Source organism: Theropithecus gelada, chromosome 1 (assembly GCF_003255815.1).
Source record: "Theropithecus gelada isolate Dixy chromosome 1, Tgel_1.0, whole genome shotgun sequence".
In the NCBI taxonomy this organism is placed as follows: domain Eukaryota; kingdom Metazoa; phylum Chordata; class Mammalia; order Primates; family Cercopithecidae; genus Theropithecus; species Theropithecus gelada.
Window position 1 is genome coordinate 137,077,558 of NC_037668.1, and position 23,796 is coordinate 137,101,353.

The following is a 23,796-nucleotide window of genomic DNA, read 5'->3' on the forward strand; positions in this document are numbered from 1 at the left end:
TGGTTCAGTCAGTCCCTGTGTCTTACTAAAGGAGACTAAGCATGTTAATACACACACACACACACACACACACACACACACACTCCAACCTGCTGAAAATAAAGTCTCTTTTTAAACACTTTTGTCTACATTGTTCTGCTGTCTGAATTGCACTGGAGGACACCCAGCTGGTGTCCACTGGGGAATCTGCAGAGTTGCTTGCTTGGTGTGTGGGGAAACACACCTGCCAACATCTGGTGGCAGAAGGGTTGTGTTGAGTGGAGAGTTGGAAAAAACACATCCATTGATTTTTCCTGTATGTCTTGAGTTGCAGGGGATGGAAACGCCTTTCCTTTAAGCAAGGAAAGTAGGTTTAACTGTCCCCTTCCTCCTGGGTGGTCCCCCTACAGCCCCAGGCAATTGTCTCCTCAAGGCCCACTGGCCAGGTCGGGCTTCCATTAACAGCCACTCCAGGCCAGCAAATCAGAGCTCCCCTCCTCTAAATATCCAGGGTGGGTGTTGGGCCAGGCACTGATGACATTATCATGACCAGGGAAGGGCCTGAGGACCCAGTAGTCAGACCTCCCATCAGGGGCTGGACCAGCTCCGGCCAGAGAAAGAGGATGCATTTGAGCAGGGCCCAAGCCCAGAGCCACACACCAGCTAGGGGCCAAGGGATAAAAGGAAGGAAATGATGAAGAGGCTGATAAAAAAAAAAAAAAAAAGCCTACAAAAACCACAGCCTTGCACAGATGCCATAACCACCATAGACAAAAATGACGGACTGTGGTCACCTGCAGGGCCAGAGACAGCTCAGGTGGGCTGGGCTACCATCCATACCTCAACATCCAGGAGCCCTGGCCTCCCTCACTGCAACCCTCCACGCAGGCAGAGATAACGTTCACAAAATTAATTGCTACACTTAAAGATGGTGAATATTAAGCTAACTGTATTATCCAATACTATGGATAGCCTTTGTATAATTTTTAAACCTTTCAACTTAAAAACTCAAGTCAAAACCAATTACTCAATGTTTCATTTTAAATGCAGTTGTAATGGTAATCTTTTCAATATTTCAGATGTCAAAATTGCTCAAAAAATTAGGATTCTAAAAATCTAAATATACCTGTGAAAGGAAAATAAATCTTAGGGCCCCAAAGTCACTTGGCTAAAGAGAAAAGTCAAGCTGGGAACTGCTTAGGGCCAACCTGCCTCCCATTCTATTTAAAGTCACCCCTCTGCTCACTGAAATAGATGCATATCTGATTGCCTCCTTTGGAAAGCCCAAACAGAAACTCAAAAGAATGCAACTGTTTGTGTTTCACCTATTTGTGACTAGGAAGGCCCCTTCCTGCTTTGAATCTTTCTGCCTTTGCTTCAGGTTTTCCTGCCTTTCCAGACTGACCCAATGTACTTACATATATTGATTGATGTGTCATGTCTCCCTAAAATGTAAAAAACCAAGCTGTGCTGCGACCACCTTGGGCACTTGTCGTCAGAACTTCCTGAGGCTGTGTCATGGGTGCCTGTCCTCAACCTTGGCAAAATAAACTTTCTAAATTAACTGAGACCTGTCTCAAATTTTCAGAGTTCAAATACCTAAGGTATTTCTATTTTATTTACTTATTTATTTATTTATTTATTTATTTATTTATTTATTTGAGGCGGAGTCTCGCTCTGTCGCCCAGGCTGGAGTGCAGTGGCCAGATCTCAGCTCACTGCAAGCTCCGCCTCCTGGGTTTACGCCATTCTCCTGCCTCAGCCTCCCGAGTAGCTGGGACTACAGGCGCCCGCCACCTCGCCCGGCTAGTTTTTTGTATTTTTAGTAGAGACGGGGTTTCACCGTGTTAGCCAGGATGGTCTCGATCTCCTGACCTCGTGATCCGCCCATCTCGGCCTCCCAAAGTGCTGGGATTACAGGCTTGAGCCACCGCACCCGGCCTATTTACTTATTTAAGAGATGCATTCTCAGTGTCCTTTAGTTCAATTTAATCCTATGCCTACCAAAAGACAAAATTACAACAAATTTAGAGACATAATGGTTTTATTATTATTATTATTTTGAGACAGGGCTTTACTCTTGCTCTGTTGTCCAGGCTAGAGTTCAATGGTGCAATCAGGGCTCACTGCAGCCTCCACCTCCCTGGCTCAAGCAATCCTCCCACCTCAGTCTCCCAAGTAGCAGAGACTACAGGTGTGTGCCATCAAGCCTGGCTAAGTTTTAAAATTTTTTGTAGAGAAGAGGTTTCACCATGTTGCCCAGGCTGGTCTCAAACTCCTGGGCTCCAGTGATCCTCCCACCTCAGCCTTCTAAAGTGCTGGGACTACAGGCATGAGCCACCATGCCTGGCCTAGAACTTAAGCTATTTCTCAACTGAAAGTAATCATAATAATAGGTATTATTATTATTATTCTCAGCCTTTGATTCACTATCTATAATTCTAAAGCAATTCCATAATCCTGATCCAATCAAATATGGTTTTCTCTCCCAGGGCCCTGAAGTGAATGAATGATAGTCTCTGTTCAGATCCCATCACTTGGTTCCCAGCTTGAACTGGGATGTTGACAAAAATATGGACTGGAGCACAAAAGGGCCTTGCTTGTCTTGCACACCCTTCAGACATAAGTTACAGCTCTGTGGTTTCTTCCATCTAAAACTTGCAACTTCCCTGTCTCAATTGGTTCAGGCCACCGTGAAAGGAAGATACTTTGGGCCCCTTCAGGCTGGGAACCTCTCAGGTCAAATCTACCTCAAGTTCTATTCAGTCATCCCTCTGCTCACAGAGATAGATGCATATTGTGATTGCCTCTTGGGAAAGACTTATCAGAAACTCAGAAGAATCCAACCATCTCTCTCTCTCATCTACTTGTAATGTGGAAGCCCCCAGTACAGTGGGGGTTGAGGGGCCTTGCTTTGAGCTGTCTCTGCCTTTTTGGATGGAGCTAATGTACTTCTTACATATAGTAATTGATATCTCATGTCTCCCTAAAATGTATAAAACCAAGCTGTGTCCTGACCACCTTGGGCACACGTTGGCTGTGTCATGCACGTTGGCTGTGTCATGCACATGTCCTCAACCTTGGCAAAATAAACTTTCTAAATTAACTGAGACCTGTCTCAGATTTTCAGGGTTCACACCGCCATAACACTGCAGTAGAGAGACTAGGTGCGGTAAACCACAGAAGTTTACTTTCTCATGGTGCTGGAGGCTGGAGTCCAAGATCAAGGTGTGAACAAGGTCATTTCCCCCTGAGGCCTCTCTCCTGAGCCTGTAGATGCAGTCTCCCCACCGGTCCTCATAGGGCCATCCCTCCTTGTGAGTCTGTGCCCTAATCTCCCCTCCTTATGAGAACACCAGATCTATGGGATTAGTGCCTATCCAAAGGAACTCATTTACCTTTATTTCCTCTTTAATGGCTGTGTCTCCAAACACAGCCACATTCTGAGGTCCTTGTGAATTTCAAGGGACATAATTCACATTATAACAGCCCCCTACCCCAACAAGCAGGTGAGCACCAGTCAGGTTTCCTCCTGGCTCCTGTTTGAACTGGACTCGCTGGCCCTCTGGGGATACTTGGATTCTTGCACTGACTGAGGGTTTGTGTGCCTCTGAGGTCATTGTTGGCAACAGCCCTCTCTCCAGACATGGGACATCATAAGATGTGGGCTAGCTGGGCGCAGTGGCTCACGCCTGTAATCCCAGCACTTTGGGAGGCTGAGGGGGGCAGATCACCTGAAGTCGGGAGTTCGAGACAAGCCTGACCAACATGGAGAAACCCCATCTCTACTAAAAATACAAAATTAGTCGGGTGTGGTGGCACACGCCTGTAATCCCAGCTACTTGGGAGGCTGAGGCAAGAGAACCTGGAAGGCAGAGGTTGCAGTGAGCCGAGATCGTGCCATTGCACTCCAGCCTGGGCAACAAGAGCGAAACTCCGTCTCAAAAAAAAAAAAAAAAAAAAGATGCGGGCTAACTGCACAGACCTAGAAAGTTGGGGGCAGGGGCAGCAAGGATCAGGATGTTACTGGTGTGTCATCAGCATTGCCCTGTTTCTGATCAACAGGGTGAACAGCTTAGGAGCCAAGGGAAAACTTCCCCTTTATCCTCCGAAGTTTTGTTGTAAAATCAACTGACAGAAGGCAGATTGCTACGAGGAAAGGCTTACACATCTATTAACGTGCATGGGAAGAATCACAGGGTGGTTACCTCACCATGCAATGAGGTGCAGAGTCCCTTATTCTCCTCTTAGGGGAAAGAGAGATAGGGAAGCGTGCATTATTTGAGGGGGATAGTAAATATTTTTCAGGGAAATTCAATGGGCTTGAAGAACGTACAATGGCCTGGGACAGTCTGTTGGTTTGTGACAAAGACGGCTTCTCCCAGGGCCAATTTTATAGCTAGAAAAAAATATTTACAGCTAGAAAAAAAAGGTCTGTCCAGGCGTGTTGACCGACTTCAGTCCTCATTCCTGTGATGAGAGTTCAGCCGTTGGAAACTCAGGGAAGGGATCAGAGGCCATTGTTTTCTGCTGCAGCAGGTCTGCACTTTAGGCAGATAGGGGAATTTCATAGAACAGCCTCATCCAGTGCTTTGGGAAAGACAGAAGTTTGGGAGACAGGAAGGAGGGGAAGGTCAGAGAGACCTGGAGGCTTCTTATTCAGTTCAGCATGTCAAAGCGCTGGGGTGTCAGTTTCTGAGTCCCAACAACAGCAAACAGCATTCCTGGCAGAAAGAGGAATGCAAGTATAGTAACCATGCCTTTGATTTTCTGTATTTTCAGATGCTTTGACATCCAGGGCCTCACTGGCCATGGAGGGATGGCTTCTCCCAGGGCCAATTTTATAGCTAGAAAAAAAAATTTACAGCTAGAAAAAAAATGTACTGGGATTGTGCATTTCATATACAAACTCACCAACCTCATCTATGGGGGCTGTCACACTCCAGGCCACTATCATCTCACTCTGTTATTTTGGTTGACACTCCAAATTTTCTATGTGTAAATGGAAAAAGGGTGAGGGGGGATCACAAAGTGTTAAAATTGAGAGATGTCTTTGAATGGCACAGTCCAGCCCCTGTGTCTTATATAAAAGGAGACTAAAAGGAGCACATCAGGTTAATACCTACACATATTGCCGACCTGCCAAAACTGAAGACTGTTTTTAAAATTTCCTATTTGCATTTTTCTGCTGTCGGAATTGCATTGCATTGGAGGACACCCAGCTGGTATCCACTGGGGCATCTACAGAATTGCTTGCTTGGTGTGTGGCCCAAAGCACCCCAAGGTTAGGTGCCCAGAGCCTGCTGGGCTTATTCAAACCAGCCATTGTGAGCTAGCCTGGCCTGCCTTGCCTGCTCCTTCTGGTGAAAGCCACAGTAAAGGCTCCTGCCCACACTTCCCCCTCCCTCCATCTGCCTCTTAACTGACGCTGGCGCTATCCCACGTGGCATCGAAGGCATAGCAACCCNAAAAAAAAAAAAAAAAAAAAAAAAAAAAACAATTTACATATTTTTTATTTGTATCCCTTAACAAATAATTGTACCTATTATTATTATTTATTTATTTTTGAGATGGAGTCTAGCTCTCTCTCCCAGTCTGGAGTGCAGTGGCACGATCTCAGCTCACTGCAAGCTCTGCCTCCTGGGTTCACACCATTCTCCTGCCTCAACCTCCTGAGTAGCTGGGACTACAGGTGCCTGCCACCACGCCTGGCTAATTTTTTGTATTTTTTAGTAGAGACGGGGTTTCACCGTGTTAGCCAGGATGGTCTCGAGCTCCTGACCTCGTGATCCACCCACCTTGGCCTCCCAAAGTGCTGGGATTACAGGTGTGAGCCACTATGCCCCGCCTCTAATTCTATTTTTAAAAAGTGAGAGGAGGCCCAGAAGAAGAGACAGCATGGAGTCCTGGCTGGGCTGCAGAATTAGGATTGTAGGTGGGGCATCCAGGGACCATGTACATAGTGAGGGCTTACACAATAGAGATGTGACGAGGTGCTGGAATTTCTCAGTGCCCCAATGCAGAAACATGAACTGGTTGGAGGGAGACCAAGTGCCAGGGAGGAGGTTCCTAGGCCAGGTGGGGGACTCATCTAGAATGCCTGCCCGTGTGTGAGCAGCACCATGGTGCTGAGCTACGGAGAGAAGTGTGGCCATTGACTAGAAATGGAGAAGAGTGAGAAGACACCACCAGGGTTTCTATGGGGTGTGCAGCCCCTGGAGTGGAGAATTGGGGTGAGAAGGTGAGTTCAGTTTTGTATAAGATTCAGCTTGAGGCTGGGGCCTTTGAGAAGTTTTTTTAAATCTCACTGGGGGCCGGACATGGTGGCTCACACCTGTAATCCCAGGACTTTGTGAGGCCAAGGCAGGCAAATCACTTAAGGTCAGGAGTTTGAGACCAGCCCCCCGAGGATGTGGAGTAAGAAATGTTAGGTAGGTGTGTGGATATCAGAACCACATTTTGGGAAACCCTCCCCAAAAATTGTATAGCCCATAAGGAGGAATTTAGGGAAGTTGTTACTACAGGTGGGGACAGGGTGGTGTGAGAAGCTAGACAGGAAGAACAGGAAGGAAACGCACTCGGAAAGCACTTGTGTGATTGCATGCACAGTTCTCCCTTGGACAAGGCCGCATGGGTTAAGGGTGCTGACTCCTGTCCAGTTGAAAATCCAAGTATAACCTTTTTTTTTTGAGTTGGGGTCTCACTCTGTCACCCACACTAGAGTGCAATCACAGCTCATTGCAGCCTCGAACTCCTGAGCCCAAGCAGTCTTCCCACCTCAGTCTCTCAAATAGCTGGAACCACAGGCATGAGCCACCATGCCCAGGTAAATTTTGTATTTTTTATTTTTTGTAGAGATGTGATCTTGCTATGTTGCCCAGGCTGGTCTCAAACTCCTGGCCGCAAGCAATCCTCCCACTTTGGCCTCCCAAAACATTGGGATTATAGGCATGAGCCATGGTGCCTGGTCTTCACATACAGTTTGACTCCCCCAAAACTTAACTACTAATAGGCTACTATTGGAAGTCTTACCGATAATATAAGCAGTCTATTAAGGCAAATTTTGTATGTTCTATATATTACATATTGTGTCCTTACAATACAGTAAACTAGAGGAAATAAAATGTTATTAAGAAAGTCCTAAGAAAGAGAACATGTAGTTACTCTTCATGAAAGGGAAGTAAATCATCATAAAGGTCATCCTTGTGGTCTTCACACATGAAGTCTAGTTAGTAGCCCTTGCTAATGCAGATCCCCTGGTAGCATCTCCAGTCAATAAAGGTGTAAAGTTATCTTCAGGGCTAACCTCCCTTCTCCCTGGTGAAGTGGGGTGGGGGCTGGATGCCCTCTGTAAATCCATGTCCTGCTTTTAGCCACCCAGAGGGAGGGCAGTGAGCCCTCCTGTATACTTTCTTCTCCATTGCCCTGAGCCCAACGATCCCTCATCTTGCAGGAGGCATATTCTGGGCTTCCACTGAAACAAAATGCCCCCTAGGGGTGACTTCGGAAGACGGCAGGGTGCAGAATCTGAGGCCACAAAACAAGACTAGAAGACTTGGCTGGGGCATCCAGTTTAGACTCACGTTAGCTTTTTTAATTTTTATTTATTTATTTTTTTTGGAGGCAGGATCTTGCTTTGTCACCCACGCTGGACTGCAATGGCATGATCACAGCTCACTGCAGGCTCGTACTCCCAAGCTCAGGCTATCGTCCCGCCTCATCCTCCCAAGCAGATGGCGGACGATAGGCTCAGGCCACCACGCCCGTTAACTTTTTAAATTTTTTTGTAGAGACGAGGTCTTGCTATGTCGTGTCACCCAAGCTGGTTTCGAACTCCTGGCCTCAAGTGATCCTCCAGCCTCCTTTGGAGGACACAGATGGACAGGGACGCGGTGGTCAGCCCATTTTCCCATCCAGGCCAGGGAAAGAAGCGTCAAGTGCACTTGGGAAAATAACTCACTTCACTTAGTTAAGGTCTTGGGCAGTTCTGGGAAAAACGTTTCTGCGCAGTCCAGAGACCTGGGCCTCCATCTCTAGCCCGAGCCCCACGGAGGCGGCACTGGAGCCGGCTTCCTTAAGTGTGTTGGTGACGTGCTGGTCGGGTCTGGCTGACTAGTCTTGCACTTCTTCAGGCGCAACGCGGCTGCGCTCGGTCTTGGGTTCCTGCGCGAAGGGGCAGCCCAGGTTCAGGGCATGCAGCGCCACAGTGCTCTGCTTCACGGATGCCGGGGTACCGCAGTGCTAGGGTGGCGGACGCAAGGGTGTCAGATGGGGTGCTGCTGGGATTATAGGAGTGACCAATTGCAGGGATGCTGGGGTCCCTGAGTGCAGGAGTGCTGGGGCGCCGGGGTGCTTGGGTTACAGGGATGTGGGTGTAGAGGATATGAATGCAGGGGTGCAGTGGTACCCGAGTGCAGAAGTGCAGGGGTGCCGGGAGCAGAGTTGTCAAATGGTGTGGTGCTGAGTTCACAGGGGTGCCAGGGATAAAGGGAAGCCCCGGCACTAGAGTGCAGGAATGTTGGGATGCTGGGGCTGCAGGGGTGCGGGGGAAGATGGATACACAGTGCAGGGGTGCCACGGTTCTGTGACGCCCCAATACTTAGGGGTGCAGTATCCAGTTGGTTCTAAATTCATTCTCACCCGCCTCACACCACAAACCAATTGGCTGATGCGCCTTCTCGAGCTTTCCAAAGCCACCCTTCATTCCGTTGCCTCTGTGCGACCCTTGGTTTTGTTTCTGAGTTTGGAATTTTTTGTATTTTGTGCATGTTTGTGCCTTAATGTTTTCTCTCCAATCTTTGGATGTCACCAAGACTTCCTGACACCCCTGTGGCACAGGGATGAGGCTGCTTCGGGGTTTGCAGGGTGGAGGAGGCCGGCTTGGGTGTTCCTCAGGATAAATCGGGGATCAGTCCAGCTCCCCTCCCCACCCATCCCCCGGAGGCCCTGCCCCCACTCCTGCTCCCCTCCCCGCGACCCTCCCCCCATCCTCCCACCCCACTTCCTCCCAGTGTCCCTCCTGGCATACCTCTTGTCTCCCATCTGAGAGCCCCTCCCCTCCCAACCCAGCCAACCCCGGTATCCCCCACTTGCCCACCTCCTCCCGCACTCCCCCTGCACCCCTCCTAGCCCACCGTAGGGCACCCCTACCCGCACACTCCGCGGTTCTCCCTTCCCTGGTGGAAACCACCTCTCCTGGTTAAATAATAAATATTTATTATTTATTATTTATTACATAAAATGCCCTTATGTCTTGTGATACGTACATTACCGGTTTCCATATCTTCTCCAAATGCTGCTTGAAGCCACCAGCTTCGCAGTCAGCAGCCGGTAAGATATTTAATTGCAGTAGGTAAGAAGAGAAATCTGTGGTATAATATTAGCTTGGGGAGGGGAGATCACTGGTGCTGAAGAACTTTTCGCCAAAAGCTACTGTAGGGCAGGAGCGGCCTCGCTGCGTGGACAGGGCCACGAAAGGCCGCCGTTCAGGTTACCCCAGACGCGCTGCTCCGGCAGCACACCTCGGGTTCCCAGGCTGGTGCCCTCGCCCGGGCCTCACCGCTGCTTCACCGATTGGCTTTCACGCTCCTGCTTTGCTTCTGCATCCACACCACCTGCCGCGGGCATTTGCAGCTCTCTTCTAAGTACTGAAATGCAATGGAAATGAGCACAAAAGCTGCTTCTGCGGACTTGGGCGTTGGGAATCCGCCGATGTGCCTCCTCGCCTTCGTCAGAGGGCCTGCTCTTTTGGGCGCCAGGTCCCCAAAGGCATTGGCCTTTGTCCCCAGTGCTGGGCTGGGGAACCCCCAGGTGCTGGCTCGGCGCAACCCAGTGCCTTTAAGCAGGGTAGGGGCGCGCCGGGAGGAGGTTGCCCTCAGGTGCCCCAGGAGTCGCCCCTGATAGAAACGCACCTTGGCTGTGGCAGGAAGGCCTTTGTCCATAGGCTGTCAACTGGAAGCCCTGCGAAGTGCAAGGCTGCCCAAACCCTTTTTTCCTTCTTTGCAATCCTGCAAGCATTACGGGAGGCCCCAGAGTTCCCTGCAGAACTCCACAGCACACCCTATCATTTCAGCCACCCCCAGTTCCTCCTGCTTTAAATCCCACAAGGTTCCCTCTAGTCCTTGGGAAGCCTAGAAGGCTGTCCTCTCTCTATCTGCAGAGTACTGTCCCCCACACAGATCCCACCCTACCGGTGGGGTCTGGATGGAGCATGTACATTTACCATTGCAACGTGCAATTTTATTAAATGCTTTAAAAAAAAAATGAGACGGGGTCTCGCTGTGTTTCCCAGGCTGGTCTTAAACTCCTGGACTCAAGGGATCCACCTGCTTGGGTCTCTCAAAGTGCTGGGATTACAGGCCTCAGCGAACATGCCCCGCCTGTGTTAAATGCTTGTTTGTGAGACTTAAAGGGAACTGGCTTCTTGACTGGTGGGGAAAACCCTCACTGCAGGAACCCCTTATCCTAGTAGAGAAGGATACATCATCCAGAGCTGCACAAAAATCTAACGTGTAAAGATGGGCTGATTTCATGCATTCAGTTATTCATTCAACACATTTCTAGACTGGCTTCCAGCCCAGGTACTGTACTCTAGAACCATTAAAGAAGTGCGAGGGGCAGGGGTAAGGTGTTTATTATTTTTCTTAATCACCTAAACCCAGTCACTAAGCTAGAGGCCACTGTTTCTTTTTCTTTTTTCTTTCTCTTTCCCTGTCCTTCCCTCCCTCCGTCTCCCCAACTCTCCCTCTTCTTTCTTTCTTTCCTTCTTTCTTTCTTTTCCTTCCTTCCCTCTCTTCTTTTTTCCTTCTTTTCTTCACATGAGGAAAGCTTCAAGTTTACTCCATAGTGTCCATCTGCCAATACATCATGTTGGTCTTGATCCAAGACACTGTCTCAGTTGGCTCAGGCTGTTCTAACAAAATGCTACAGAAGGCGAGACTTAAACAACAGAAATTCATCAAAGTCTTTGGGAGAAAAGAGACCCGTGTGGGAAACATAGAAAGACCCTGTCTCTACAAAAAAAAAAAAAATTAGCCAGGCATGGTGGCATGCACCTATAGTCCCAGCTACTTGGGAGGCTGAGATAGGAGGATTGCTTGAACCCAGGAGTTTGAGGCTGCAGTGAGCTATGAATCCCACCACTGCACTCCAGCCTGGGCAACAGAGCAAGACCCTGTCACCTAAAAAATAAAAATAAAAATAAAAAGACATTTAATATAAATTGCACATTACAATTACACAATACATACATTTTGTGTCATTATTTTCCCCCAACGAATGCTGATTATCCAAGGCTAGAAGTCTGAGATCAGGGTGTCAGCAGGGTTGGGTTTTGTGGGGTCACTCTTACTGGTTTGCACCTAGTCACCTTCTCACTGTGTCCTCACATGGTGCTAGAAAGCGATATCCTAAAATGAAGACCTCAGAAGCAAAAAACTTTCTCTGATCTCCTGCCTTCCTATCTCAGTCCCATTCTCCCCCAGACTGGCCATAGAAACTAGAATCCCTCTTCCCCAAGGCAGGTCATAAAAACCACAACCCCTTTTTCCCAAAGCCAGACACAAATCCTAAAAATATTACTCTAACTCCTGCCTTTCTGTGCAAATGCTGACCATAAATTCTCTGGGCCACCTTGTTTGGTTGTAGGTCGTAAGACTGCCATTTCACAGAGGGTCCTATCTTATACCCGAGAGGAACGAATGCCACGCAGAGAGGCCAAGAAGAATCTAGACAGACAGGCCTTGCTGGATATCCTCACTCAGTGTATTAGCAGTAGATCATGCCCAATCCTATTTCTACATAGCAGTCCAAATTTTGTTGAACCTAAGCATTAAAATAGACAGCTTCTTCTGTATTCATTCTGAGGGATTTTGTGTCACACAAAACTATGATCAAATAAATGTGTATGCCTTTTCTCTTTTAATCTGCCTTTTGTCAGCTGATTTTTAGTAAACCTTCAGAGGGTAATGGGAAAGATTTTCCCTTGGGCCCTGCAGCAGAGAGAAGGAGAAAAGCTAGCTGTCTTGTGTCTCTTCTTATAAGGGCAGGAATCCTACCATGCCACTCCACCCTCATGACCTAATCGTCCCCCAAAGGCTCCACCTTCTAACACCATCACCCTGAGGATTGGGGTTTTCAACCTAGAAATTTGGAGGGAACACAGACTTTGAGTCCCTAGCAATCACCTATGAGAACCAGGGCTGATTTCCTGACACCACCAAGCAGCCGCCAGATGGTGGGCAGAGAAAATCCTAAATCTTAGCACCTGAAAGACATATTCTTACCCAAAGTCCTTAGAATGCCCACCTCCTGTCCCACTCCAAGTTTTGTTTCAAACCTTCCCATACCAGTAGGAAGCCAGGAAACCTTAGTAAGAACCTGGTGGGAAGACCAGCTTCTCACTGGGCTGGCAGGACCAAGGCAAGCAGTGCTATATATGTATATATATTAACACTTGTTAAAGCATGGTGAGGAAGATTTCATTCAGGATGATGGAGTAGGATTAGGACCATTGCAGTGGGATTCTGCAGCAGGGTAGAGAAACTGGGCTCAACTCTGAGTACTGCACTGACAAGTGGAAATGTATAGACAGGAGTATGGTAGATCAGTGGATAGAACAGTATTAAGAGGTGACATCAGGGCCGGGCCGGGCACAGTGGCTCATGCCTGTAATCCCAACACTTTGGGAGGCTGAGGAGGGTGGATCACTTGAGGGCAGCAGTTTTATGGCGAAACCCTGTCTCCACTAAAAATACAAAAATTAGCCTGGCATGGTCATGCATGCCAGTAATCCCAGCTACTCAGGAGGCTGAGGCAGGAAAATCACTTGAACCCGGTAGGCGGACATTGCAGTGAATTGAGATTGTGCTACTGGGTGACAGAGCAAGATTGCATCTCAAAAAAAAAGAAGAAGAAGAAGACATCAGGGGTGAGGGGGATTCTGAGTAAACCAACTTCACAGGGCTCTTGCTGGAGGCAGGCAGAGTGATCAGACATCACCTGGGGATGGAGGATGAGGTACCCCATCAGATAGCACAGAGGGTGATCAGATATTCAGAATCAGGGGTTCTGATTAAACTGACTTAGCGGGGCTCTTCCTAAATAGCACAGAGGGTGATCAGATATTCAGAATCAGGGGTTCTGATTAAACTGACTTAGCGGGGCTCTTCCTAAAACTGAATTTCATAAGCAAGTGCACAGATGGACCCAGAAGGAGGTTCTGGAGCCTGACCAGAGTTTGGTCAAGCAGAGAATCTTAGTCGAAGGGCTGTTTGAGAACTAAATTGAATCAAGTATTTATTAAATGGTTACCTAGCCAGCTCTCAGTGAGCACTCTAGAAATGCTTGTTAAATCAACCACATATTTCAAAAGGAAACAGATAAAGTGCTTAATGCTGGGTATGCCCAAAGCCACTCAGGGAACCCACAGTCTCAAGATGCCCAGAAGACCTCAGAGGACAGACTTGAATGTAGAAGGCACTGCCTCAGCTCACAGGCTTATTCACAAGCAAATACTGACTGGGCCCCTGCTGGGTGCCACACTCTGTTCTCTGGAGACTCAGACATGAAAGCCACATCCTTCCCAGTGAATTAAGCTCAGTCAGCATGCTGGTGAGAGAGAAAGGTTCGTGCTACATATTTATGTGATGGATCTGCCCCGGGCATAGAGCACGCCCTGCTGAGGTAGCCCAAGCTGCTTATGGCTGGATCAGTCCTAAGAAGGAAAGGCGCTAACAGGAATTAAGCACAAAACAGATGCTGGGCACTCTGCCCACTGCTTCACACTCATTAATGCTCAGCAACGCTATCAGGTGGGCACTGGCAGCCTCATTTCACAGATGAGTGTATGGAGGTATGGAGAGGTAAATTATCTGCCCCAGCTAGGGCAGATAAATGACCTCTGGACTAGGGCTTCTCAAATTGTAAAGTGCGCACAAGTCTTTTTAAAATGCAAATTCTGACTCAATCAGATTGGAGTGGGCCCGAGATTCTGCTTTTTTAACCAGCTCTTCCGTTGAAGCTGAAATACACAACACCTTACGTTTCTTCATTGGGAGTTAATATAGTGGCGGGGAATGGGGCGCAGCTCGGAGACAGTGCCTTCCATAAGCCTGCCCTCTGACGGGTAATCGCAAGCAATCACAGTACCCACCTCTCGGGGACACTGGGAAACAAATGAGATCGCCCATAGCAAGCCCTTTGCATTATGGCTGTCACTTCAAAGGGGTTTGGGGGGATTTTAAAAACAGTAGAAAGGACTAGGTTTCATTTGAAAACCATTCAATTTCTTTCTCCAGTTAAAACTCTGCCTCATGACTACAATTCCAATTTAAGTACGTTTGTATGTTTTCTGTACTATTTTCTGTATTTCCTAACGAATCGTTTGGATTTACAATTGAATTCTGAGAGGAATGCATCCCTTTGATCTTTGGAGGAATGGAGGGAAGGGCAAGATATGAAGGGTTAAGGTCGTTGCAAACTGCCATTCCCACCCCCACCTCCCCTTCTAAATAAGCACTACCACTCCTTAGCTGTGTGCCTCAGGAAAAAAACAGGCCCCCCATGTATGTGCCTCACAGCCAGAGAAGACTGCAATTTGGGGTTGAAACCGTTTTTCAGTTTCTTTTTAGCTACGTCCAGATCCGCTGCGGACACAAAAATCTCCAGGTTTAAAACAAAGGCTTTGAACAAAGATGTGCAACCTCAGCGCCTGTGCGCGGCGGATATGCCTTGGGATTGGTTGGACCACCGTCCAATAGGAAAGAAGAACCGGACTCTCCTCTTTGCATAAATTCCTCCCGGTGGCGGCCTCGGCGTCAGGCCGTCCAATCAGACCCTACAGATTTGGAGCCTTCATTTGAATATAAAGATGGCAAATAGCCCTGCCCGCCTCGCGTCCGCGTTCGTCTAGGAGCTCTTGTCCCCCCGCCATGCCGGAGCCATCGCGGGCGGCTCCGGCTCCTAAAAAGGGCTCCAAGAAGGCCATCACCAAGGCGCAGAAGAAGGACGGCAAGAAGCGCAAACGCGGCCGCAAGGAGAGCTATTCTATCTACGTGTACAAGGTGCTGAAGCAGGTGCACCCCGACACCGGCATCTCGTCCAAGGCCATGGGCATCATGAACTCCTTCGTCAATGATATCTTCGAGCGCATCGCCAGCGAGGCCTCCCGCCTGGCGCACTACAACAAGCGCTCCACCATCACGTCCCGCGAAGTGCAGACGGCCGTGCGCCTGCTGCTGCCGGGCGAGCTGGCCAAGCACGCTGTGTCCGAGGGCACCAAGGCTGTCACCAAGTACACCAGCTCCAAGTGAGGCGTTTCCCGGCGTCCTGAACCCAAAGGCTCTTTTCAGAGCCACCTCCAAGCTCAAAAAGGAGCGTGCCACCTGGTCTGGTTGTGACCTGTGATTTAACTGGAGTAACGGGGGAAGGTAGAGTGAGTTGTGGAGGCGCAAGTCTTAGAGATAAAACTAGGCTTCCCGTCTGTAATGGCGCATTTCCCTTAGAAAGGCTGCGTTCGTCTTCTCCTGGCCACAGGCAAAGTCAGAGAGGGCGCAGTACAGGAGATTGAACCATGGATCCTATCCAAAGATCTGTGTGTGGCGCACGCCCTGCGCGTGAGGAGCGTGGGTCACCTCCAGGAAGATCTTGTGCCACTTCCCCTCCCCCAGTGCCTCCTGGTGGCTGAGACTGGAGGACGTGCTCACTGAGGTCCGGGGTTGGGGGTGAGGGGGTTGTCGCGCCATCTGGGTGCGGGTGCTTGGGTCCGTCCTTCTCCCGCCCCTTTCCTCCCTCCTTAGCCACAACTTGACACCGTGAGCTTCTAGCCAAAACCTTTTCAGCGGCGTTGCGCCTAAGCAGCTCTTTATGCCACGCCTTCCTGCTTGAAACATCAAAACAGCAGGCTCACATATCTCCTTATCACTTAGTTAAAATTTCCCCAATTAAGGGATTCTGGTATTTTATCCCAAAAATGTGTGTGTATGTGTGTGTACGCAAAATGCACAGTGAAAGATTATTTTGAATAATGCAAATATAGTGCTTTTTAAAAGAATTCCAGCAAATCATAGGCAAAATAAGTATGATCTCTGGATGACACATTAAGTAAAAACTAAGGCATGCAGGCCTGACTGGGGCCCAGGCTGTCCTCTCCCTAAAAATACCCCCTACCTGTGTCACCCCAACCACCCTCTAAGCAGAAACGTTGCCTGGAATTAGGATTCAGATTCCAGGCTCAGTTCCCACTGGTAGAGGATGCACTCTACCCAGGCTCAGTTCCCACTGCACACCCCCAACACAATGACAGCCAAGCATTTATCAACATTTAACCTCTATGGTCTCATAAAGTATATCAATTTTCTTGGGTTAGTTTTTTCTTAAAGGGAGTTTTCTTTCCTCCAAATTCTTTTTGTAAATAGGTTTTATTTTTTTATTTTATTTTTATTTTTTTTATTTTTTGAGACGGAGTCTCGCTCTGTTGCCCAGGCTGGAGTGCAGTGGCACTCTCGGCTCACTAAAAGCTCTGCCTCCTGGGTTCAGGCCATTCTCCTGCCTCAGCCTCCCGATTAGCTGGGACTACAGGCACCCGCCACCACGCCCGGCTAATTTTTTTGTATTTTTAGTAGAGACGGGGTTTCACCGTGTTAGCCAGGATGATCTGGATCTCCTGACCTCGTGATCCACTTGCCTCGGCCTCCCAAAGTGCTGGGATTACAGGTGTGAGCCACCGCGCCCGTCCTAGGCTTTATTTTTTAGAGCACTTTTTCAGAGCAATAAGCTTTTTTATTAGTAGTACATAATAATTGTACATATTTGGGGGATACATACGATATTTTGATATACGCATAGGCATAACAATCAAACCAGGGCAACTGGGACATCCGTCATCATATTCACCCCCTCTTCAGGTCGAGATCATTCCAATTCCTCTCCTCCAGCAATACAACTAATTATTGTTACCTGCAGTCACCCTACTTTTCTAACCAACACTAGATGTTACTATTTCTCCTAAGTGTATTTTTGTACCCATTGATTGGCTTCATCTCCTCCTTTCCCCACCACTCTTCCCAGCTTCTGGTAACCAGTAATCAACTTTCTACCTCCGTGAGACCCATGTTCTTAGCTCCCACGTATGAGTGAGATCATGCAGTATTTGTCTTTCTGTGCCTGATTTGTTTCACTTAATATAATGTCCTCCAGTTCCATCCATGGTGCTGCTAATGATGGGATTTCATTATTTTTTTATGGCCAAATTGTATTTGAATGTGTAAATATACCACATATTCTTTATCCATTTATCTACTGATGGGCATTAAGGTTAACTCTCTTTCTTGGCTATTATAAATAGTGCTGCAATGAACATGAGACTGCAGACATCTCTTTGATATACCGATTTCCTTTATTTTGGATATATACCCAGCAGTGGGGTTGCTGGATCATATGGTAAGTCTGTTTTTAGTTTATTTAAGAATGCCCATACTCGTCTCTATAGTGGCTGTACTGATTTACATTCTTATCAGCAGTGTACAAGCATTCCCTTTCCCCACGTTCTCACCAACATGTTATTTTTTGTTTTTTTAATCAAAGTCGCTTTAATTGGAGATGATTCCATCCAAATTATTTTATTTACTGCATAATAATTAGCCAATCTGACTTGAAATTTCCATCTGATATGGGTGAGGGGCAATCTCTTAAATACATTTCAGATTGTATGCCAGTCTGGAGGGATTTTGTAGGCATACAATCTGACATGTATTTCAGTGATTGTCACTCACTCATCTCAGATAGGTGAGATATGAACCTTAGTTTAAAAATCTGGCTTAGTTTGAGAATCTTGGCATGTCTCTCCAACCCAGAAAATGCTTCCATTTTGTTGAGTGGGTCCTAATTCCCGTGGATTCTGACATATTTGATGTGCACTCCGTTTATCATTAACATTTGTCTTTCTCCATTGTAACACTATAATTAGAGAAATGAGTTCTGGACACAATTGCTCTGAATTTTCTCCATTATAAAATCTCAGTAGCAGGGATCCTGTTTTACCTTCTTTGCCTCTCCCTTAACAGATTCCTGTCCTGGGAGAGAGGTACAAATCCCATGCATTCTGGGCCTGGGGGTGCTAACGCAGCAGGAAGAGACAGACAGCCTGTTTTTACTTCAAGTTTGTGTCAGGGGAATCAGAAGGACTGAGATATGAATTGACTGACGTTTGACATTATCCATCACAAAATGCCTTCTTAGAGAATTACACTTGGAAATGGTCATGAAATGTTCATCTTCTGCCTTGATTTGATCTCTGGCACCAACCAGCGTTGTTGCCTTGTGCTAACACAATCACTCTCTCTCTCTGCTGGAGACTGGTTTCACTTTATTAAACCTATGTTTTAAGTTCCTTAAGGTGGAGAACTATATGGATCTGTGAGAGTAATTTCACAGCTGCAAATGTTTAAGGTATTGACTTCCAATCCATGCTGACAGGAGGCTGAGGGCTTGGATGTTCCAGTCATTGGGCACCTGTTTCATAGTGGAGAGGACTGGATTCAATAGCTTTTCATACAAATTCTATATTTCTTGAAAATACTAAGGGTGTTGATAAGTCCCACTTACTTTTGATGATGGATCACTGTTTATTTTTTGGATTATAACTGGGGATGCAAAGAATGGAATACAATGCCTATGACAAAGTTGCTGTTCCTGTGCATTTTTTCTAAATTTTTTTGGAACATATATCAAAACAAAACAGAATGGAAATGAGCCCGTGCACTGCTAGCATTGTAACCATATAGAAATGATCCCATGCTCTGCTAACACTGTAACCATATGAACACTGCATGCATGCAGTCACTGAGGTGGGAAGGGGAGGAGAAGAGTAGATGCTCATTAAAAGAGTCAGTTTCACTAAAAGTTTATCTGTTTGATAATAATCTATCAAATTATGTTTTGAACAATTGTGTACTGTCGAGATGATTTTTCTAAAATACTGAGAGACTACCCAGAGGTAGTTTAAATTTCAGTGTAGACTTTTTTGCAGAGAACGATAATAGACAAAACACCATTAAACATACAATAGATATATTAAGGTAGGGTGAAATTGTAAGGCAAACGGAGAATAGAAATAGGCATTCAGGAAGAAAAAAATCATCTGAAACTTCTCATTGTCAAAGAAAAATTTGGTCATGTATTTTATGAATTAATTATACTATCATATTGATATTCCAAAAGGCACCTTAAGACTGATGTGAGAATTTTGATTTTTAAAAAGTCCCATATTGATATTTGTATCTTTGCAACTATTTTAATTGTAAATAAAAATATTTTAGATAGCTTTAAAATATGCAAGGTTCTCAAAGATTCTTTAGAGGAACCACGCAGGAAAAAAGGTGGGGAGTAGTGGACAAAGCTGTTTTGGTCGAGGATGTTCACATTGACCTTTCCTTCCGCATCCCAGGCACACGACGCGTTCCCTTTGGAGAGATGACTTGGGGGGAAAAAATAGTTTTCATTTAATTTTATTAAAAAATTATTTCTCGGCCGGGAGAAGTGGCTCACGCCTGTAATCCCAGCACTTTGGGAGGTCGAGGCGGGTGGATCACGAGGTCAAGAGATCGAGACCATCCTGGTCAACATGGTGAAACCCCTTCTTTACTGAAAATACAAAAATTAGCTGGGCGTGGGTGGCGCACGCCTGTAGTCTCAGCCACTCCGTAGGCCGAAGCAAGGGAATCGTTTGAACCCGGGAGGCGGAGGTTGCAGTGAGCAGAGACCGCGCCATTGCACTCCAGCCTGGGCGACAGATCAAGACTCCGTCTCAAAAAAAAAAAAAAAAAAAAAAAAATTCTCATTTAGCTTTATTGAATTTTTATTCCCTGCTGGAAACGGTGACACAAACGCTCAATACTTCGAATTTTCACAATGGTTTGGGGAAGCAATTACTGGAAATCTCCTTTTTCCAAACAAGAAAAGCCAAGTCATGAAAACGTAAACAATGCCCTTTCCAGAGCGAAAACTCTTCGTGCCAAAGAGCTTTCCTGCGCCAAAATGGCAGTCCCCAAATAAATGCTGTGAATTTGGAGGGGGTAGGAAAGGAATTCTGTGTTGCTAACGCCTCGCAGAAAACAATGTGGTAGAAGAGGGAGGCAGCTACATTTGCTCAGAAAAAGGGAATTCTTTCCCTCCTGAATTAACCCTTCCCCCACCCCCACTCCCATAAGGGTTAAAGCTACCGGCAGCTGGGGTCGCTTATTACATCCGGCTCCCCAGAGCAGGGCGCTGCTTTGACGCAGCGCTTCGATTCGGTATCAAACATCCTGCTATCGCAGTATCCTGCCAGGAAAATATCCTCCCGGAATGTTCATCACTTAAATCTAAGTATGTCTCTCTGGTCCAGGCAGGGATGGAAGTCTTAAGCAAATGCAGAGCCAGGCACCACCACCAGGGGAACGTGACAACGCCCATGGCCTCAGAGCCCGTGGTCTTGCGCCACGTCTGGCCTCACCCATGGGGTGCGGGTAGGGATGGGGAGGTTGGCACAGGGTCTTTCTGGGGGAGGTGACCCGCGCCGCTCACGTGCACCGCGCACGCCAAGCTCAGTCGGACCCGGTCCTGAACCGGGCGCAAGCGCTCAACATCCAAGAATGCACCACTTGCTTATAAAAGACATTTGGGGTCGGGCGCGGTGGCTCACGCTTGTAACCCCCGCACTTTGGAAGGCCGAGGCGGATGGATCAACAGGTCAGGAGATCGAGACCATCCTGGCCAACATGGTGGAACCCCGTCTCTACTAAAAATACAAAAATTTAGCCAGGCGTGGTGGCCCATGCCTGTAATCCCAGCTACTCGTAAGGCTGAGGCACGAGAATCGCTTGAACCCAGGAGGCGGAGGTTGCAGTGAGCCGAGATTACGCCACTGCACTCCAGCCTAGCGACAGAGCAGACTCCGTCTCAAAAAAAAAAACAAAAAGTCTCGTCGCGTGTTAATATGTCCGCGCGGAGGGAGGGAGTGGAGAGGGGGTCCTTGATTGGCTCCCAACATTACTGAGCTATATCACCTGAGCACTGTTTCTACCCCAATTTCTGTAATGAGCAGTTTTTCTCGTTCTCTGCCGGCGCGCGCGCACACACACACACACACACACACACACACACACACACAGAGGAGGCTCAGATTCGGCCGCACCCGGCAACCGCTAGGGCGCATGGAGACATATTAGGTTACATAACCCTTCACCGTGTTCGAAACCCTTTCTGGATCGTGTGGGTGGCTCTGAAAAGAGCCTTTGGGTTCAGGACGCCGGGAAACGCCTCACTTGGAGCTGGTGTACTTGGTGACAGCCTTGGTGCCCTCGGACACAGCGTGCTTGGCCAGCTCGCCCGGCAGCAGCAGGCGCACGGCCGTCTGCACTTCGCGGGACGTGATGGTGGAGCGCTTGTTGTAGTGCGCCAGGCGGGAGGCCTCGCTGGCGATGCGCTCGAAGATATCATTGACGAAGGAGTTCATGATGCCCATGGCCTTGGACGAGATGCCGGTGTCGGGGTGCACCTGCTTCAGCACCTTGTACACGTAGATAGAATAGCTCTCCTTGCGGCCGCGTTTGCGCTTCTTGCCGTCCTTCTTCTGCGCCTTGGTGACAGCCTTTTTAGAACCCTTCTTGGGCGCAGGAGCCGATTTGGACGGGTCTGGCATGATGGAGTTCTCTTCCCTCTTGTTTTCGGTCTCGCTTTTGGATTCTTGTTGTCTTTTGCCCCTGAATCGGAAATGTCCGGTCGCGGTAAGCAGGGTGGCAAGGCGCGCGCCAAGGCCAAGTCGCGCTCATCCCGCGCGGGGCTGCAGTTCCCCGTGGGCCGAGTGCACCGGTTGCTCCGCAAGGGCAATTATTCCGAGCGCGTGGGGGCCGGCGCCCCGGTCTATCTGGCCGCGGTGCTGGAGTACCTGACCGCCGAGATTCTGGAGCTTGCCGGCAACGCGGCGCGCGACAACAAGAAGACGCGCATCATCCCGCGCCACCTGCAGCTTGCCATCCGCAACGACGAGGAGCTCAACAAGCTGCTGGGCCGCGTGACCATCGCGCAGGGCGGCGTCCTGCCCAACATCCAGGCCGTGCTGCTGCCCAAGAAGACGGAGAGCCACCACAAGGCCAAGGGCAAGTGAGGCCGCCCGCTGCCCCCGGGGCCCCTTTGATGGACATAAAGGCTCTTTTCAGAGCCACCCACCATCTCGAGAAAAGAGCCTCACTGAGCCTGCAGTTCTTTATAGGACGGAGTCCTGATCACCCTAGGCTCATGAATGAGCGCAGTGGCCACGGGGAAGGGCGCAACGGGAACCGAGACCCTGGAGACTGATTGGGTCGCATACTCGCCTGGTGGGCAACGTGTTCTGTTAACAGCAAGGCACCCTCGCCCACAGGTGGCTACCCCTTGCTCTTGAGTCCCATCGAAAACCTCTGGTAGGGGTTTTAATACGCTCACCGTAAAGGTGTCTTCATAATTACTAGTGACAAGTTCTCTTGACTCTGGCAAGGTTCCAGTGTGGTCGTCGAGTGCAGAATGCAATTTCTTAATGATTTATCTGATATTAAAAGTATTTATGATCTCTAAGTAGTTTGCACTTTAATTCTGAAGAGTGAGTCTATGGATTTCTATTTAAATTGCTAAGTTTTAACAATGTGAGCTCCACCAGGGCTAAGATTTAATCTATTTGGCTGGGAATTCTAAAGGTCATGAGGAAAGGTTCAGTACTTAAAAGGAACCAGATTAGTAGATGCTGAAAAGTATAAACCTTTTAAGAAGACTTAATTTGGAATAGGATAATTATTTAAAGGAATTTAGTTTGTTTAATTCCAGTTGGTCAAACATTAATCAAAGATCTGCTTAAATTGATTGCTAAAATCAGAACAAAATAATTTGTACACTGATTCTGAAAAGGAAAACTAAATCTGCGAGTTAAGCAAATTTACAATGAGTATTGTTAGAACCAGATGAATGATGACACATGTGGACTTGAGGAAAATAACTGTTTGTAACTACATTTTTCCTTATAAAAATGAGGGTTTAAGAGGGTCGGAGACCTCCAGGCAAATTAACTGAAATGGCTGTGTTAATAACCTCTAAATCTTGGAGGAGAGGTTCATTGATTTAATCCATTATAATCCCTTAAAAAATGTTTGCCACAAAATCAGAGCTCAGAAAGTGTTACTCTTCTGTTGTTATCTGTACAGTTTTCATTAATCTATTTCTCAAAATATGAATGATTCCTACTTTGTTTTTTTCTTTAATCCCCAATGTGATAGTATTTAGTTAATTGACACCTAACAATTGTATATTGCATGGGGTACATAGTGATATTTTGAATATATTTATTATCAGATCAGGGTAATTAGCAATTATTATTTATTGTAATAACAAATATAGGCCAGTAAAATGATTCAGGAATATTATATAATTTATATTTACCCTATTAAAATTGGGTCTACTCAAGTCGCCTTCCTGGACACCAGCTAACCACAAATCTGCGTGTCTTTAGAAAATATCCCAGTGCTATGAAACTATTTGAACCAAAAATTGGTAAGCAGCTGCTCCAACAGTGTGGATCTAAACAGCACAATATTCACAGTGTGTGTCATGAGTGGGCAGCATTTCAGTAAAACAAAACTGCAAGGACTGGCCAGGAAAGGAAGTAGCCTTCAGAGCTCTTTTCATTATTTTTCTTGTGAAAGCCTTCATTTTCAGTTGAAATTTATCTTTATGTATTTATATCTATGTAGGTCACTCTATCTCTTCAAATACACTTTAATGGTATTTAAGGTTTTTGCAGGGTCTGGGGGC

General features: G+C 47.4%; 3 protein-coding genes across 4 annotated transcripts; 2 read left to right on the forward strand and 1 right to left on the reverse strand.

Moving 5' to 3' along the window:
• The first annotated feature begins 14,909 nt into the window (after positions 1 to 14,909).
• On the forward strand, positions 14,910 to 15,290 carry LOC112631231 (histone H2B type 3-A). Its single transcript, XM_025396007.1, has one exon. It carries the CDS (start codon positions 14,910 to 14,912, stop codon positions 15,288 to 15,290), a length of 381 nt encoding a protein of 126 aa, XP_025251792.1.
• Positions 15,291 to 21,125: 5,835 nt separating this feature from the next.
• On the reverse strand, positions 21,126 to 21,665 carry LOC112609853 (histone H2B type 3-B). The gene has a single exon (XM_025363019.1). It carries the CDS (start codon positions 21,656 to 21,658, stop codon positions 21,278 to 21,280), a length of 381 nt encoding a protein of 126 aa, XP_025218804.1. The 5' UTR covers positions 21,659 to 21,665; the 3' UTR covers positions 21,126 to 21,277.
• A 15-nt stretch (positions 21,666 to 21,680) lies between these two features.
• Positions 21,681 to 22,569, forward strand: LOC112609858 (histone H2A type 3). 2 transcript variants are annotated; one of them, XM_025363032.1, is made up of 2 exons: positions 21,683 to 22,115; positions 22,236 to 22,569. In XM_025363032.1, the coding sequence occupies exons 1-2, from the start codon at positions 21,731 to 21,733 to the stop codon at positions 22,256 to 22,258; spliced, it is 408 nt and encodes a 135-aa protein (XP_025218817.1). In that variant the 5' UTR covers positions 21,683 to 21,730; the 3' UTR covers positions 22,259 to 22,569. The 2 variants fall into 2 exon arrangements, with proteins under 2 accessions (XP_025218824.1, XP_025218817.1); XM_025363039.1 differs by having other exon boundaries at positions 21,681 to 22,569.
• Positions 22,570 to 23,796: the final 1,227 nt, after the last annotated feature.

Excerpts from the sequence above, each read along its gene's own strand:
- LOC112609853 (XM_025363019.1), bottom strand. The coding sequence starts at position 21,658 with ATGCCAGACCCGTCCAAATCGGCTCCTGCGCCCAAGAAGGGTTCTAAA.
- LOC112609858 (XM_025363032.1), top strand. The coding sequence starts at position 21,731 with ATGTCCGGTCGCGGTAAGCAGGGTGGCAAGGCGCGCGCCAAGGCCAAG. Across the intron at positions 22,116-22,235 it reads GAGCCACCACAAGGCCAAGG|TCCTGATCACCCTAGGCTCA; the intron begins GCAAGTGAGGCC and ends TATAGGACGGAG.
- LOC112631231 (XM_025396007.1), top strand. The coding sequence starts at position 14,910 with ATGCCGGAGCCATCGCGGGCGGCTCCGGCTCCTAAAAAGGGCTCCAAG.